Source organism: Dasypus novemcinctus, chromosome 13 (assembly GCF_030445035.2).
Source record: "Dasypus novemcinctus isolate mDasNov1 chromosome 13, mDasNov1.1.hap2, whole genome shotgun sequence".
Taxonomy (NCBI): domain Eukaryota; kingdom Metazoa; phylum Chordata; class Mammalia; order Cingulata; family Dasypodidae; genus Dasypus; species Dasypus novemcinctus.
This window is the reverse complement of record NC_080685.1, coordinates 46,737,424-46,756,364: the sequence shown is the minus strand read 5'-3', so window position 1 is coordinate 46,756,364 and position 18,941 is coordinate 46,737,424. Positions and strand designations below refer to the sequence as shown.

General features: G+C 41.5%; 1 protein-coding gene across 1 annotated transcript in view; it reads left to right on the top strand.

Moving 5' to 3' along the window:
* Positions 1-15,712, top strand: part of DPT (dermatopontin) — a 77,045-nt gene extending 61,333 nt beyond the window's left edge. The window contains exons 8-9 of the mRNA XM_058310086.2: positions 11,033-11,140; positions 14,587-15,712. Coding sequence (XP_058166069.1) covers positions 11,033-11,140; positions 14,587-14,653 — 175 coding nt within the window. The 3' untranslated portion in view covers positions 14,654-15,712. The remainder of the gene's footprint in view (positions 1-11,032; positions 11,141-14,586) is intronic.
* Positions 15,713-18,941: the final 3,229 nt, after the last annotated feature.

Sequence of the window (18,941 nt, the reverse complement as noted above, 5' to 3'; positions counted from 1 at the left end):
TAATTATAGACAGACTGCTATAAAAAAGGAGGCTGCTTATTTTCTAGATCAATTTGTATTTAATCTCAGCCTTGGGAATTTGTGTTCCTTTCCCCCTGGGCTATTGTCAAAAGTCCCTGATTTAATTTTCTAATTGACCCAAGAAAGTATGTATATATTTATTTACCCTGGTAACTTACACTAAGTGTTGATAACACAACTTGTCCCAACCTCTGTCTGCAAACAAGCCAGGCATTTCTGCCGTTGGTCAAAGGAATCCAAAAGTGTCAACATTTGCAGTTTGGCTCACTCAAGTGATTTATCTCTCTGCAGTGTGATGTTGGAAGAGCAGCCTTGTGGGTTACGCTTATGCTCTGCAATCAAACAATGTTACTCCAAAGATGCCAAAGTGGGTTCAGTGTCTCTAGGGACAGGGAGTTCCAAAAGCTTAAGGAGTTTTTTTTTGTTTGTTTTTCTAAGTAGTAAGAAAGGGTAAACTCAGAGTTCAAAGTCAGTTAATATGAGTAGCTGTGGGACGGAGCAGGAATCTTCTCCAACTCTCCAAAAATGCTTCGATAAAGCAGTTCTTACTTGACCACAGTGGATGAGCAGGCACGCTGGGGTGAACGATAGAATTGTGATAGCTCCTGTATCAAGAGAGACCTAAAGATCTCACATGGTGAAATATAGAAGGAGCATGGTGTGGGCAACAGGAAACTTGAGTCCAAATCTTGACCTTGATCCTACTGCACTCCCCCTTTGCATTAAAAACGTGCTGTCTCCAGCTTTACTTGCTTTACTTCTCTAATGAGTCTCAGGTCCAGCACTTAAAATGATGACCACCTTTTCTGGGTGTTTTAGTTTCATAGCTGCCGAAACAATCTACAATAGGTTGGCTTAAACGACAGAATTTACTGGCTCATGGTTTTGAAACTAGGAGAAGTCCAAAATCGAGGTGTCAGCAAGGCTCTACTTTCGCCTTGAAGACTCTGGTGTTCTGGGTTGGCTGGCGGCTACCCCAGAGCTGCTTTTTCCATGACATGGCACATGGCATCTTCTTCTTTCTCTTCTACTTCCATTGGCTTCCAGCTTCTTGCTTCTCATGACTTTATCCCCTCTATATCTGAATTTATTCTGTAAAGGACTCCAGCAATCCAGATTGAAGTTATGATCATGCAGAGCTGGCCCATCTGTAGGCAGAATCCTCTCACCCTTCCAGCTTCAGCAGAGACCCAACATCCTCACTGACCAGTGGATCTTTCAAAGACAGACCACCCAGGCTAAACCTCATTGGGGTCCAGATTGCCTTGCAGGAAGCAGAACCTGCAGCTAGGGTTGGTTACACAGAGGAAGAAATGTGCTCACTTGGAGAGAGTGTCAGGAGGTATCTACTCTGTCCTCCCTGGGCTGGGGCAGTTGCGTTCCCCATCACTGAGAGTCCTCTCTGTCAAGACGAATGGGAGAGGCCACCATGTCTGCTGGCCACATCCTCACCAGCTGGCTGCCTGGATCCTGGCCACACAGAATGGCAACAGGGAGTATAGGGCCCAAGGCTTTTGTTGAAAAGGCAGGCAAGAATCTGAGGCTCACTAGTTTTGGAAAAATTGTCCATTAGCAGAGGTGAGGGTTGGATGGAGGTACAGGTAGGATAAAGGGGGAAACAGCTACATCTTTCCCAACTCTCCATATTCTATACATTTCCATGATCAGTGTCACCAATCTGAGCATATGGCTGCTTGAAGCTTCACCTGTTTATTTGGATGCTGAGACTCAAAAGACCCAAGGTCACTGCCTCTTGTCTCAAAACTCTGTTTTTCTAATGGTGCTCCACTCTTAGAGTTGCCATCCAAGGGCTTGTCCCAGGCTCCTCCCACTTCCTTGCAAGCACTACATGTCCTACCTCTTACGGAAACAAACAAACAAACAACAAAGGAAACAAACAACAAACACAACAAGCAAAAAAACAACAAGCAGACAACAAACAAACAATAAGTGCAAACAATGAGCAAAACAACGAACAAATAAACTCAGGGGAGCCTATGTGGCTCAGTCGGTGAGCGCTGGCCTCCCACATACAAGGTCCCAGGTTCAATCCCCAGTCCTGGTACATCAAAAAAAAAAAAGAATTTAATGATCACAAAACTATATATGTAGCAACAAAGACCTGATAGACAAAGAGATTAGCAACTTTTCTCAAGTTCTGGAGTCATTCGAGTTTCTGGTGAGTAGTGGCAACATCTGGCCCCAGCCTTGGTCTGCAGTGACAGTCGCCACCCCCCACCCCAGGCCCACCCTTCTGTAGCCTACGCTCATCCAATTGAGCCACAAATGGTCAGTGAACCTAACTGTAGAGAGACAGGGGAGAGAATCACTCAGAAAGACGTGACAAGTGGACTTTGAAATGAGTGCCTACATGCCAGGCTTCAATTTGGATGGCTGCTACTTCCAATCGTGTGGTGTCAGAGCTGAAAGCTACCAAGGGAAGCGGCACTTTTGCAAAGACAACCTGTGAGAAGCAGCAGAATGAGCTTGCAGTTTGCACCACAGTGTGCAGAGTGTGACTCACTCTCCCACCGGTATGTCTAGACATCTTAGTGGCGTCTTTAAATTGCCTGAGTCATGACGTTGTATTATAAGTCTTTCTAAAGTGAAGGAAGCCTCTAGGGCATAAATTAGGTCGCATTTCTTCAGCATCTCAGCATAATGCCTGGCACAAAGGAGGCCCTTGCTAAATTTGTCAAATAAATAACTGAATGTCACGGACCTCTAGGAGAGGGAACAGTGGCGCAAACTGACATTGATAAGATGATGCCTATGGTTGATAAAGACTTCTTCCACGTGCATTGTGTGCATTGTCTTATTTGATCCTTCTAACAGTCCTGTGGAGTGGGAAGTATTTTTCTGCATCTTCCCACAGTGAAACCTGCTGATCACCCTGCTGTTTGAAATTTTTCCACCACTTTAGCCTGAATTACCTCCCAGGGCACCGGATGCGCATTGGTAAGGGCAGCATTTCCCCCGTCCCACTCTGAAGGACATGCTGCAGCACTAAACCTGCTGCTGTTTTGAAAAAGCTGAGTGAGCTGTTAGTGTCCACACTTGCAAGCACTGAGGGATTCAAAATGTCCCCACTCTATGCAGGACAAAACAAATCATCCAACCAACTCCTGAGTGAGGGTGGGATTTATTTGTTTTGTGGGAACCACAGTGCTGGTCTCGTTTCTGCAAGAAAGAGAATTCCTGATAGATGCAGACATGTCCTTAAGTAAATGGTTCTCATGGGTTGGATAAATATGTAAATTTTATGCATATTTATTTACATAGAGAGATTCTTGGTCTGGTGGCCTGCAAACCACAAACACATGTCACTGAGGTAGCCACAACCCCTTAGAGACTGCTCGTAATAATTTTTCACTCTCCAACACTCCAGCTGCTGCATGCCTCCTGTGAGATGGTTTCCCATCAGTGTGCTGAGACTTTGTCCAGGGAACTGATGGTTTTTAATTGAGCCCTATTTTCCTTTATAAAATTCTTTTTCTTCAGATCCATGAACTTTTATGAGATTCCTCAGGCATTACTTTTCAAACAAAAACATAATGTCCTCCTTTAGAATCAGCTTAGATGACCTTTATGTTTTCCTCCAGTCCTGAGGTTCTGTAACTCTCAGACTTTGCATTCTCCACAGTTGAGCTCCCTTCTCCTTTTTGCACAGTGCATAAGCCAGAGAATGTGTTTTCTGAATTCCTAGATAGCTCCAGTTAACAACAATAAAACCAGCTTATCAGAACATCCTTCTCTTCTCCCCTCTTCCCCCCCAAAATGCTCAAAGACTAATCTTTATCTCTTACCCACATTGTTGAGATTTTTAGATAAGATGGGGAATGATTGCATGACAGCTTCCTATGAAGTCCTGGCAGGGACAGGAGTGACCTCCCAGACCCCTCTGGCATGACGTCCCTCACCCCCACTACTGAGCCACGGCTTGTCCAGAGATGTTCCCAGGAGCCTCCAAGCAAGCCGTAGGCTGAAAGCTGTTATTACAGAGATGGAAACACCCATAATTTGAGAAATAGGTTTGGACGTTACATTTTAAAGCAGATTGAACTGGCTTTAGATGTTTCTGTGGCCAACTAATAACTGTGTCCTTGCAGTTCACGATGCACAAAGCACTCATCCTGGCAGACAACAGCCCTCTGGCTTGAGCAAAATCAATTGTCCTTTTTATCAGTTTGAGTGGATGTCATAATGACTGTACCATATTTATAATTTAGACATATATTTGCTGCTTGCATTTGGGTGATGCTTTCCTTCCTGTGCTAGAACTTCAAAAGCATAAATTTCAGAGATGTGGCTGGTAAGTATGACTATTCCAAGGCCAGGCCCTACGAGCAACTTAGAACAGAGTAAGCCTCTCCATTACAGACCAAATTTGCCGCTTCTTTCTATCTAGTCTTCTCCCCTCTCCTCAGTTCTAGCAGCATTCATTCATTCCTCCATTTATCAATTCATTTAATCAGTCAGTCAATTCATAGCCTTTTATTGAGTTGCTAATAATGATGATGATGCTAATAATCTTTTTTTTTCATTTATTGGGCACCTACCATGTGCTGGGTACTTTGTTTTCTGCTTTACATCTGTTGGCTTATTTACTCTTTCCATACTTGGAAATTATGATACTATTACACAGATGAGGAAACTGAGGTTCAGAAGTTGTGATTGTTTTCAAAGTTCCAAATGTGATTCAAACAGGTATATCTGCCTCCAAATCCCATGCTCTTTGCGCAGTATGGAGCCATCTCCCATCTAGGTGAGGAAATAAGATCTATACAAGTGAAGTATTAGATACCAGTACAGTAAGTATGTAATAGAAAAATGGAGAAGAAAGCAGTTAGTGTAGTTGGAGGGGAACTGTGGCAACTGGAGTTGTCTCCATCGATGTGCAAGCCCAGGGCGACCATGAGGCAATGTGGCTGAGGAAAGCCAACATGAGTCAAAATGAATATGTTTTTCTGATCAGCTCTGGATTTGGACGGTACACTAGAAACTCAGTTCCAAGAGAGCAATTTGGAAAATGTTCCAGGACTTTTTTTTTTCTAATATAAGCCATAAATATTCTTGGAACTGTGTTCTAGGACTTGTTTAATTGTGGAGATAAATATTTGAACTGTTTGAAATATAAACCCCTAAAAGCCACAAGAAGACAAATGTGAACATCCGACACTTCCTCACACCCCTAGGGTTTGCCCACTCTTTTCAGAGAAGGATACTTTGGAACTAGCAGAGATTCTTGTTGTTCAATCCCACTTGGCCAATTTCCCCTGCTCTTTGGGGAAGAAGCTGGGGTTGCTGTTCCTACATGGGTGCCTTTTTTTATGCATAAGCACATTTGGGTTTTATTCTTTCTGTCTTTATAAAACTAATTTGAACAGGACCTGATGCATTACTGTGATGGTTAGGCTATTGTGTCAACTCGGCCAGGTAATTGTGCCCAGTTGTTTGGTCAAGCAAGCACTGAGCTAACTGTAATACAAGGACATTTATGGGCAGCAGACTTGGCCCAGTGGTTAGGGCGTCCGTCTACCACATGGGAGGTCCGCGGTTCAAACCCCGGGCCTCCTTGACCCGTGTGCAGCTGGCCCATGCGTAGTGCTGATGCGCGCAAGGAGTGCCCTGCCATGCAGGGGTGTCCCCCGTGTAGGGGAGCCCCACACGCAAGGAGTGCACCCCATAAGGAGAGCCGCCCAGTGCGAAAGAAAGTGCAGCCTGCCCAAGAATGGTGCCACACACGGAGAGCTGACACAAGATGACACAACAAAAAGAAACACAGATTCCCCTGCTGCTGACAACAACAGAGCAGACAAAGAAGACGCAGCAAATAGACACAGAGAACAGACAACTGGGGTGGGGGGGAAGGGGAGAAAAATAAATAAATAAATCTTTTTTTTTTAAAAAAAAAAAGGGCATTTATGGACTTTAGTCACCATTGACTTTACTGCAGTGGTTAATCATAGATAGCTGGTTATAATTACATCAGTCAGGGAGATTGCCATCAGCAATGAGTGATGCTTAACCCAATCATTTGAATGCCTTAAAAGGGGAAGTGATTCTAGCATAGAGAGAGAATTTCCTAGCTCATCTTTGGACAGCCAACATCTCCCAGAACTTGTCAAGAACCTTCACTGGACTTTCATTGCAGCCCCGGGTTGGAGCCTGTCTGAGGAACTTGGACTTGTGCATCCCCACAGCTGCATGAGAGACTCTTGTAGAATTGCATACTATTGACAGATATCACTTGTTGATTCTATTTCCGTAGAGAACCCTAACTAATACAAGTACCAACTGAACATGTCAGGCCATTGACAAAGTCACCTACCCTGAAAAATTCTCATAATACTTGGAAAAGCATCAAAGCATCATACAAGAATAGTCACAAACACACTGTGTTTATTTAATAAACTTTCCAACAATTTCCCCCAGAAGAAAGTGACATCCTCTCTTTTTTTTTTTAATTAGCTATTGAGGTAAATATTTTTTGTTTGGTTTTGTTTTATCTTTTTTATAATGTACATAGATCACAAAAAATGTTACATTAAAAAATATGAGGTTCCCACATACGCCCCCACCCCCCACTCCTCCCACATCAACAACCTCTTTCATCATTGTGGCACATTCATTGCATTTGCTGAATACATTTTGGAGCACTGCTGCACCGCATGGGTTACCTGGATAGTCTATTCTACAAATGTTGAGTTTTTCCACCATGCCCACTGCTAAACTAGATCATAAAAGGTGTATGTGATGCCATGTACCACGTGATCTCTCAAAGAGCTCAACACATTGGTCATCACCATGAAATAATGATGCTACAAAGTAATCTATTTTTTAATAAAACTCTAAATATGCAGTGCTGACAAATAATAGGACATTTGAATAGGAGGCTTAAGATAAGACAATAATTGGGGAGCAAAGATGACAGGAACAAAGCAGAATTAGGGATTGGGTCCACCAGAAGCAACTTCTCGAAAATGTTTCAGCTTCTGCTGACCTCTAAAGAATGGGTTAGAAAATATTCTAATTAGAATAATATTTTGAAAAAAGCCTGAAGTAAGTATGGCTTCCTTGGGTACTCCATTATGGTTTGTTAACATCAATGCTGGACTTTTCTTCCAGTTTTTTTTGTAGGGAGACTGTGGTGCTTTTCTGGTATCCCTCTAAGGTGAGATAAGATTGGGCTGTGACACTTGCTGATTTGGAACAATGAGAACTTCTGCCTGGAGAAAAGGACCTGTTGTTCATGTACATACCAGGAAGAAACATGCCTTGCCATGATGAGCCCCCAGGATGACACCAAATAATCCAATTGTCCTAATTGCTGGCACATTGGATAGATAGAACAAACAGATCCTGATGCTGTGGAATTTGGCTTTAAGCTCAACCACTTAGTGATCATAAGGTCTAGTAGAGATAGGCTTTCACAAAATCTTATACTGAGTCACTACCTGTTGAGGAATAGGTTCAAATTCCTTTCCTTTAACAATTAAAAACCTAATCAGTCCTCACGCAATCTTCTGACAAGGAATAAAATTAGTCTCCTATATCACTAAAATGTATCTCTGGTCCTCTTTTTAAAATGGGCTTGATAGCACATATCTGGGCTCAGCTCTTTGATATGTCTTTTCTTATAACAAAAGAACCATGACCTCTAACAGAAGCTTGGTCAGTTGGTGATATTATATTGTTTGGCAAATATTTGAGAGTCTAGTTGTATTGATGGTGATTTCTGTGCTTTAAGAATCTTAAATGAGATAATTCTACATCAATTGTAAAAATTCTTTCAGTTTGAATGATTTTCTTCAGCTCATAATTAAGATATTATTTAAATTATTTCCATCTCATTCAACCTCATATGATGCACAAAAATGTACAAGTCGTTCTATATTATCAGGTTTTCATCTTTGGAACAATTCTTTATTTATCTGTTTGTCTTGCTTGTAGAAAGCAGAAAAAAATATTGTGAAGTAGAAATTGTAACCCAATAAGCCCTCATCCAAAATTGGAAGGGGGAACACACAGAGTAGTCTTTTGAAAAGTGATAAATAAAGCTCAGGCTCAAGATAGAAGAGCTTGAATAATAGATTCATGTCAGTAAATTGAATAAATGCCTCTCTGACCTGCCCCTGCCTTTATCTTGCCAAATGGATGACTTTTTTGTTTTAATTGGTATAGGAATGTGTGGCAATGCTCAGAATGAAGTATGCTTTGCCAAAAAAAGCTGCTTGAAATGACCTCATAATTCACAAGGAGGCTAGAACTATACTGAATTCTTCTACCGCCCATCCTCCCAAAGCCCCATGCCATAGGTTTTTAATCCATGATCATTCTGCTTCCGTGTAGCTCCTTTGAGTTTCCTGGCAAGTCCCCATGTCTTTGTCTCAGTGTCTAGTTCTCAAAGCTTAAATTCTAATTTCTCTATGAGGAGCTATTACTGGAGGTTTTTATTTATTAGATTTTTTTTGTGTTTTATCAAGGCCTAAATGGAAACACATCTAACATACAACTTCCTGGGCCATGTTGAAGCAGCACTTCTACTATGGGTGGTGTTTAGTATATTTACTTTCTACCAACAAATGGGGTCTTTTTACCCCCTGTATTTTTTATTTCACAACATAGGGGTCATGTCCATGAAGAGTCAACCTCCTCCCCCATCCCTATTAACCCAGTGTTCTGTAAGATAGTCTAAACTTGATCTTATGGTTTTATAACAGAAACAAAACAAAACAACAACAACCAATTAAACAACAACAACAAAAAAAAACAAAAATTCTGACTAGGACCAAGATGTAATGCACTAATGAACATGCCCATACCTTCTCCAGGATGTTCTAGGAGCACTCTGGACAGCAGTCACCCCAGGAAGGCTCCCCAGGACAAGCTGTCCAATTGGATAGGGGCCTGTGTCTGGTCACCACCAAAAATGAAGCATTAGGTAATTCTAGTTAAAGAGAGCATTGGATAACTTTTCTTCCCTTTGATACTTAAAACTTCTTAATGTGTTAAAGAAACGAAAGCCTTTCTTTCCCATGTTATTCCAGATGTATAATGCTTAGCTATCCAAGTAATCAGAAGGAAGATCAGAGTAGACACTTAAAAAATACAAATCTAGCATTATTATTTCTAAATAGGTTTGGTGATTAGGTTTGGCTTAATGCATTGTTGCCATGTGTCAATTCTGCCTTAGTAGAAATATTTGTTACTTAGCTTTTTTTTTTCACAGTCTCCAAAAAGTGCTTTCAAAGTTCTGAAAAATATTTTGTGTTCTCTGAAGTAAGCAAAACCTCCCTTCTCCCCTCTCTTGTAATCCTAATTTGCATTATTTCTCAACAAATCCCTCTTTCTTCTCCATGTAAACTCTAGTCCAGCTCTAACTAGAATCTTCATGGATCAAAAACCAGTGAGATCCAAGTGAGGCACTATGAGGTCCATTTATGAGATATTTAACTAACTGGTTTTTGTTTTTTGTTTTTTTTTTTTCATTAGAAAGAGGAAGAACTGGTTCTAGGTCTTTTTGGAAGCACAAAATCGGTTTCTGAATTAACAGGGTCTTATTTCCCATCATGGCCACATTAAGCAAAAACACATGCAACCCATTCTGGGTTGGGCTTGGCACCCTACTAGAGCATAATTGTGTCTTAAGAGGAGGAAAAAGCAGAGAATAAAAGAGACTATGTGATGAGTAAAAAGGGAAGATTATGAATCAGGAGAATGAGATTTTAGCCCAGGGCTCTGGCTAACTCCTGGTTTTCTTGGGCTAACTATTGATCTTGCTACATCTAAGCACTGAGATTCTCTTAGGAACCAGGAATTCCAGTTTAAAAACCCATCTTTTCAAGATTTCATGACAATCCTTACAATGAAAGAACGGCCATTGTTCTGCATAGACAAAATCTTTCCATCATCAATATACAGTAATCTGAAGACCCTGATCAGATGAAATTACCAGAATTCACTAACTAGGTGTTTCCTGAGCAGCCTTGGGGGTATATATAAAAACTATGGGGAAGCCAGTTAATACATGAAAAGACTGGTTTGGTCTTGAAGATTCCCAGGGCAGAAGTTATTATTAGAACTATGTGATTTTGGAAAGAACTAGATTTATTCCAGGACAATAATGAGCCTAGGCATAGGGAGGGCCAAGATTGACTTAATTCTGGGGGGAGGGAGGGAGAAGAAACAAAATAGCTTCTAATGATTCAGCATTCACCATGCGCCATTATATCACACATATTCTTATTCATCCCAATAACAAACCTATAAGATAGCTTTCATTCTTCCATAGATCAGGAAACTAAGATTAGGTCACTCCCTCCAGGTCATTCATTTATTCAGCAAATACTGCAATGTACCATGAACTGTTTCAGGTGTTAGAGAAATAATGGTGGGCAAGGAAAAGACCCTCCCATTTCTGAGTTTACATTTTAGTTAAATATTTTCAAACATTTTTTTGATAATGACTAAGAGTAAGAAATACTTATTAAACTATCACACAATATAAACATCATTTAAACCACACCTACATATTTGAAACTAAGCTTTTACAAGTGCATATGTACTCAAGAGCTTATCCTTATTGTGTGCAATGCATTCTCTGGTATTTTAAATTCTGTTTTATTTATTCTTTTTAAGAACTGATCATAGCCAATTATATGGATTTCATGATCTACTAATGGGTCACAATTCACAGTTTGAGGACTTTGTTCAAACTGATGCAAACAGAATGGGACTAATACTGATATTAGGTGATCTTCCTCAAGACCTGTAGTTCCCTATTTCTTTTCCAGGGTATAGTTCAATAGCAAGAAAAGGGAAGATGAGAAGTTGGAGGACAGCGTCTGTTTTTTTGCAGCTTGGAGTGGTTTGGTGGATGTCATCTAAATTTGGTTTGGGTATCCCAAGACATTCAAACTCTATCTCTTCTATGTAACATGCTTCCTGCTTACTCCCTGCACTAATGATCTGTTTTATCATTTTTCTCTAACCCTTTCTTCTATCTTAGGCTGACAACAGAATATCCAGGCCACTATGGTGAGGATATAGACATGATCTCCTACAATTACGATCACTATATGCGAGGAGCAGCGACCACTTTCTCTGCAGTGGAAAGGTGAGGCTTCGCCATGGACTAGGGCTTAGAGGAACCAGAAAAAAACTTCAGCAGGAATTTTTCTCTGGGATTTTCCCTCTTCTACTTTCCTCCTTGGTCTGGGATGAGCTGGGGGTTTGGCTGAACAATGGGAGGCAATAAGAAGTGAACTCTTCTTAAGAACTTATCTCTCAGAGAGCTCACCTGTGGGGAGGAAGATGGCCTCTAGAGTAGAGCCATGATGTTCTAAGCCTGTCCCCTCACTCAATTTCTAAGAGCACTTTTCTCACCAAACATCAGGAGGAGAAGGCAAAATTGGTTGAAGGAGTACCCATTGCCAAACTGGATCCCTTCCAACCCCCTCCCCTATATAACCTCCACCTTGTGGGAAGGGAGAGAGCAAACAAGGGGAGGTGACTGGTAACTTACCAATGATATTTAGAAGGGAAAGAGGAGAATTTAAATAACCTAAAGAAACAACAGCCCTAGCTTTTTTGCATCCCCTTTCCCTCACAATCGGTTCCCCAATCCTTTTGCAAATATATCAAAACAGAATAATAAGAAAAGAAGAAAACAAGAATTCGTCTCCCTAGTTGTATAGAGAGAAGCGAGGATAAATTCAGGTGTCAAAATCCTGGTTTAACCTACCCTGTTAGCTAGGTGGTAATCACTTTTCACAGCAAATTAATTCTTACAGTGTTCTAGATAAAGGTTTTGTAACCCAAATATAATTTACATTAGCTCAATAGATAATGAATATGATGAATTTCATTGTCACTTATCTTTTGTGGAAGCTTGTTTTTAAATGAATTGGTATCTCACTTAACTGAAGTTTACTTAATTTGGCCAGAATTTGGAGGGGGAAAAAAGATATTAAGTAACTCTGGAAAGGCAAAATACATGTTTCAAGCTCCATGAACTAAAACCCATATGTTTACATGTAGGAGAATCCCTCAGGTATCACATATCATTCATATTTATTTTAGGAACATATTTCACTAGCTTGGTAATCTATTTTTTTAGAAGCAGAAAATTAGAAAAGGAACAGGGAAGATGATAATTCTCTTCACCAATGAGAAGAAATAGCTGAATGACAAATGATACACAAAAAATATGTTTTACAAAAGAAAAAAAAAGATTCAAGGGCTCAAATAGCATAGAAGCCTGGTGTCATTCAGCAGGACGTATAGCGTCAGAAAGCAGGGCTGAATAACAGTATAGTGGGCACGCAATATTCCTACTGATGTCTCCAAGGCTATAAGAAAATTTATTAGGAAATAATTTAATATTCTTGTTTCAGAAAGAAGGAAATAATACAGTCAAGAAAAACTACCATCTAAAATTATGACAAAATAAATATATTAGGACAGTTAAAATGCCCAATTCCAGTTGACTTGGAAATTTTCAGTTAAGTACATTGTCCAGAATTCTAGAAAATTGATGTATAGGTCATTGAGTTTGTTAAAATGAATTATATCTATGCAATTTTGCTGCAGTCACTAGCAATCAGTTGCTTAAAAGATGCATAATTTGACCTCCTTTGTTTGTGCTGGAAGATGCTGAGGTTACCGAGTAATATTGTCAGCACAAGATACAGTTGCTGGGACTTTGCAATCCATATGCAATCCTCCTGGGATGGACTTTCTCACCCTTGGCACTAATGACACGTGAGGGCAGATAAGTCTTTGTTGTGGGGTCTGTCCTTTGCATTGTAGATGTTTAGCAGCATCCCTGGTCTCTACCCAGCAGGTGCTAGTAGCACCATCTTGCCATTGTGGCAACCAAAAATGTCTCCAGACATTGACAAATGTCCCTGGGGGGCATAATTGCTCCTGGTTGAGAATCTGTCCTGGAGTGAAATCAGAGACTGAGCCTGGCTGAGTGCCTGTCAAGCCTCTTTGGACCAGGTCTGAATTTTGCTCTACATCTGTAAAAAGTAGAGTGAATTCCTAGCCATAAGATTTTATTTATCCATGTCTCTTGGTTTGCAGTAGTGAAATTCAGTTGACCAACACGCATGCTACCAATTTGCTAAAATCCATGTAAAATAGGCCATTGGGCTCTGATGACAAAAATTGCAGGAATACTAATAAGTAATTGATCACCCAGACCCTCAAAAACTCCTGCTAGAGGACCCTACATCCAACTGTCCTAATCAAAAACACTGGACCAAAAGTCTCGGAAGTATAAAGCCTGCCTTGGGTTGTTTGAGCAGTGTGCTCCTAGGTACCAGGAAGAGCTACCTCCCAGAACTGAGAGAGGTCAAATCCACTTTCCATTTCAGAGGTTGGTGCAAGCCTTTTCAGTCTTGGTGCTTAGGATGGACTGAACGGCGAAGAGGTATTGCAGATTGTAAAGGGGGAAGGAGCATTTTAAACCAAATGATCCCATTGTGGTTTGGAAGGATTTGTGTGATCAAATATGGAATAGCACTTACTTTTTACCCTTCATCTGGACTGTGCAAAGGGTGTGACAGTCATGTCCTCTGGTGGGACTGTGGGCTCCTAGTTGGGGAGAGTGTGGTGTAAGAAAAAGAGCAAGATTTGAGTGTGACAAAGTTGGGTGAGAATCTCAAATCATCACCTATTACTCGTGTTATTTTAAAGCAAGTCATATTTTCTCTGAGCCTGTTTCTTCACCGATATAATGAATTATTGTGAGGACTCAGTATGCAAGCATATAAGTGCAACATGGGATATATTGGAGGTGCTCTCTAGATAGAAGCAACTATTATCATTGCCATAATCATTGTTAAATGATATCAGATGAGAGGTGTGCCATGCAGGATGGACTCCTAACCGATCTTTGTTAAATGGATGAATGAGAAAGATAGGTTTGCCCATAGAAAAGAACAATGCTTGAAATGTATCCACACGACATTTTAAAAAATTGAGCAATCCTGTGTGTTCTCATACCTCCCCCTGACTCTTAAACCAAACATTTCAACCTTAAACCAAATAATTCAATTTGTTATGCAAGAATGACACATTTTCTTTTCCACTTGTAAGGGTTTTAGAGTTGTTTCTCCTCATTCCATTTCTCTGTAATCACGTTTTCTGAAAGGAAACTCACAGAGCCTAGAACATGTTAAATAATCCTTACAAGAAAACAATCAATGTGCAAATGGATGGCCTATCTAAAATCATGGAGATAATATTAAATAAATGTTTTCATTCCAAGCCGTTGACCTATATGTCCTTGAGGCACCCTTGGAGCAGAGCAGTGGTGAGCTGACCACACACCCAGTGAATGACCTGGTTGTTCATGCTGAAGGTGCAATCCCACCAGGGCGAGGAGGAGCCCAGGACCCCTGACCTCACAGCTGGTTATTTGTCAGTTTGCTAGAGAATTAATAGCGATGTCTTCAAAGAGCAAAGTGTCCCTTCAGTTCCTACCCCTCCACCTCTTAATTGTTCCTCTGGTGATATATTTTCTCACTGACCTTGGCTTTCTGACTCTCCCCACAGGGATCGCCAGTGGAAGTTCATAATGTGCCGGATGACTGACTATGACTGTGAATTTGCAAATGTTTAAATTTGTCACATACCAAACCTGAGTGAAGGGAAAGGGGCAGGGCATCTGAAGGAACGCACCCATGGAACTCCTAGAGCTGTTTCTGCTGCTTTCATTTCCTCTCCCTGGGCTGGTAGCAGCAATGCCAGCTTCCCAGGGCTTACTGACTAGTATCACACTTATAATAAATCCACAGCTAAACTATATTTCTCACTTTCAACGCATTCCATAGCAACCATTTATGTGACTGGCAATGGTCTTCTTACACATCACATCCACAGTGTGCATGCTCATAGCCAGGAAAAAAGCTGGGCTCCTGCAGTACCTGTCACAGCCTTGCTACTGCTTTTACTACAAAATGAGTTGCAAATAGGCTTGATGCTGAGCAGTATCTGCAAAGAAGTTGAGTAGTGGAGGGCAGGGCCAAAATCTGGGTTCTCTGCAGCTAGGACTGTTGACTGAAATTCAGGGACCTTACCAAAGGAGTCCCTTGGCCTAGATGGACATACTTCCACTCCATCCCCAACTAAAAATATGTCCAAGTGAGCAATGCGTGCTCAGAAGTGCAAGTACAGAGCTCTGCGCACCAAGAGAGAGGGAAGTGGAACGTGAAATGGGGAGATAGAAGGAGGCATAGCTGAAAGACTTAGGGTCAGAAAAGTTCCTAAACTGGAAGAATCTTAGCATACCCAGTAGCGAAAATGGGTTCAAGAGCCAAAATAAAAAGGAAGAAGAGAGAGCACAGAGAATGCGTCAGTTTGGGAACTTTGGGGAGAGTGGCTTGGTTGCTTTGGGAAGTGAATAGGGAGGTTTGAGTCAGGACTCTTGAGAAGGCCCTGCAGCCCCAGGGAACTCTTGTCAAACTGCACCTGGGTTTGCTGGTTTGTGCTAGTTTGTCCTGAGCTGCTGGGTGGGAACAGCTGCCCTGGGTAACCCTCTTTACTTCTCTTCTAAGCATAGTTTAGGGATGTTTTTGGCAAAGATATAGCACTATCTTACTTCCTCCTGTGAAGTCCCCAGCCCTTTGTACTTCCACCATCATAAAAGCAATAAAAATATTAACATTCGTTATCCTGCAAACATGAAGAATCAGTCTCTGCTCTCAACTCCTCCCCTTCCCGATTATTAATCCATTCATTCAGAAATACAGCTGAACATTGTGATTTGTGTCATGCAAGGTACCAGAGGGGCAATGAGGGCGATGACAGAATATGGATGGGGAACCAGATAATTAAAACCTAAAGAACTAGTGCTTTAATTAAAGGTTGGACAAATGATGGAACATTTCTTGGCATTTGAGTCTATCCTGATCTTTCCTCAGCATCCTTCAGCCCTCCTCCCACCAACACGCCCCTTCCATTTTTAACCACAGGAAGACACTGTATCCTTTATCCGCACTGTTAACCTTTTGTTTTCTGATTGATCCTACCTTTTCCTCCTCCTTTCTCAGTGGGCCCAGGAGAGGAGCCAGTCAGGCAAAGCCACAGGGACCATGCACCTAGATGAAATCCACCCCACCTAGGCCGTCAAGGTGGTGAATCTCAGCCGGAGGTGACTGCATTTCCCACGGCGAGATTCCAGTATTTTGACGGGAAAAGCAAAGCTCAGGGTGTCCTTTGCTTCAACTCTAAAACATATTTTCAAAGTATGTTTTTACTTTTATTCTTCCATTTCATTGCCTCTCTCTGGCAATATTAATTTACAAGAGGCTTCACTGTGTTTTGTTTTGGTTTGTTTTCTCTTTTTTCCCACAAAGGAAGCCATTAATATTTTAGCAGTTGCAGGGGTGGTTTACAATGGCAGCCAGGAAGTGGCCTTGGTTGGGTGCGTGGAACACAGCTGGAACTGAGACAAGCAAGGCTGATTGGCTGCCTTGGCAGCTGTGAGGAAAATAAAAGGTAGCTGAGAGGATGTGGGCAGGTGGGGGGTGAGGGGGGTGGAAAGGCCAGCAGCCATGAGGAGCAGACCAGGTGAGAACACACACAAGTCAAAAATAGAAGATAAAGCAATCCAAAAAGATCAGCCTGTGCCAAGTGGAATCAATGTGGAAGTTAATACTAAAAAAAAAAAAGTCACTATTTGCATACATTAAGGACATTATCAACTTTTGCTTGAATCTGAAGAGTTTATTTTATATGTCAATCAATTATTACTGAGAGTCAGAGTGGGGATTAAATCCCAGACTTTCTAACTGCAGGTGCTCTCTCTCTCTGTGCCTTCATTACTTCTCTGCCTGTCTTTCTATTAACTTACTCCACAACCTAGGAGGAGCTACAGCCCCTTTCTGGGCCTAACCTCTAAAATGAGAAGGTTGAGCTAAGTCATCGTTGTGGTTTTTTGCAATTCTAGGATTCTATGAGTTCTAACATCTGCACTGAAGTACTTGTACAGAGCTTTGGTAAGGCAGTCTGTTCCAGGGGAAGAAGCCTGGGGCTGGAGTTGAAGGCCTCCTTCTCCCTGCTGGGTTGGGTGTGTGGATGCAGCTGGAATGGAGGCTAGCTGGCTCTGGGGGAGAGCGGCCTCATCTGCCCAGTACAGGCAGGAATGCCTTTCCCAACTTCACGAGAATAGCCCCATGAAAAGACATGAGGGGAAGACGGGAGACAGGACTCCCGCCTCCCAGGCCCAATGGTCTATAGGGGAAATATGAGAAAATAGACAAGAAAGAACTAGAGGGTTGAGGGATATGCTCCAGAAGCAGGGGAAGGCTCCGAACCAGTCTTGGGAGGTGCAGGAGATTTTCCCCAGGAGGCTGAGTCTGTGCTTGGCCCTGAAGGCCAAACAGGACTTCTCCAGTGAGTGGGAAAGACTGTGGGCTCTGGATTCAGATGGCCTGGGCACAAATCCTGCCTCTGCCTCTTTTCAGCTGTGTGACCTTGGCCACGTTACTTACCTTCCCTGAGATGCTATTTCTTTACCTGTAAGGGTAATAATAGTAACCGCATCCCATTGGGTTGTAGAGAGAATTAAATAAGCATCACAGAGTAGCTTGTACATAAGAGGAGAAAGAGTATAAGTTAGTATCTATTTAAAATAAGGTTCATCAGCTAAGATGGATATTATAGTATAGGTCAATAATAGGAAAAGTTTGTGAAAGAGGTGGGTCTTAATTTTGGCTCTGATTAATTCAGGAATTTGTTCAGTCATTAAATCAATAAATTAAGTGCTTATTATATGACAACCAAGATATTAAGTTCTTATTATATACCAGCCACTGCATTCCAAGAGATTATAAAGTGAGGGAGTCCACACTTTTTTGAGTTCTTTCAGAAGAATCTGTTCTCATAAAAGCATAGTGAATGCACAAATTCAGAAAAAAAATAGCTGAAAAATCTACATTAGATATTCCCGTTCTTCCAAAATTTTTCTTGGTCCCCTGCCATTAGGGGTTTCCTTCTCTCTGGCTGTTTCCCATGTGGCATGTGGCCCCAGCCACCTTGGCTCTCTTCTCCCTTTCCCAGATTCTTCTCTTTCTGTTAATGAGGGGCAATGCTGCTGGATGGAACCCACTCCCGAACTTTTTTGTACCTCAAGGAAGCCAACAAAACAGGAATATGGTCAATAGCATCCACTCACCTTATAGCGCTGCAACCAATTGTAATTAAACCACTTCTGGGACTGCTGAGGAGGGAGACCTGAACCAGGCTACCACCCTGGGGTCCAGAGTTGGTGAATATGGATAAGCAGGACCCTTTAAAAATGGTGCCTGAACCTAGACAGGTGTGCTACCTCTCACCCATGAACTACACGTTGGATCTCTTTTACTCAAGTTATTCTTTTGTAGAGAAAGCATACCTGCTTCAAAAGTCATTGTAAGGAATAGTATATCCACACATAGCGCAGATTTTCATGGGGCTTACTGCTTTTCACAGAACTTAACATCCATTATTGCATAAAAACTGAAAAACAATCAAAACTCCATATTTGTTTTAAAGCATGTTTATTAGATTCACCCCTGAGGGAAAACCACCTTGCTAGGTATGGAAATCTACCAGTGTGTGACCTCTTTCTTCTCCTCACCTTAATGTAGCACTCTGCACCCAGAAGGAGCCCAGTTATCAAGGTGAGGGTATGTGCGTATGTATTAGTAGAAAACGCTGATGAGAAATATTCCAAAATGTACATTACAGTTCACTCTGTGTTGTAGCATTACTAATTATTTCTTTATTCCTTATGCATTTTCCCCTTCTCCAACTTCCAGCCACAACCACTATCAATTATGTTTATAATTTTTTTAAAAAACTGATTTTAATCTTATGGAACAAAAACAGTCACTGGCTGCTAAGCAGTTCAGCCCTGGGACCAGGTT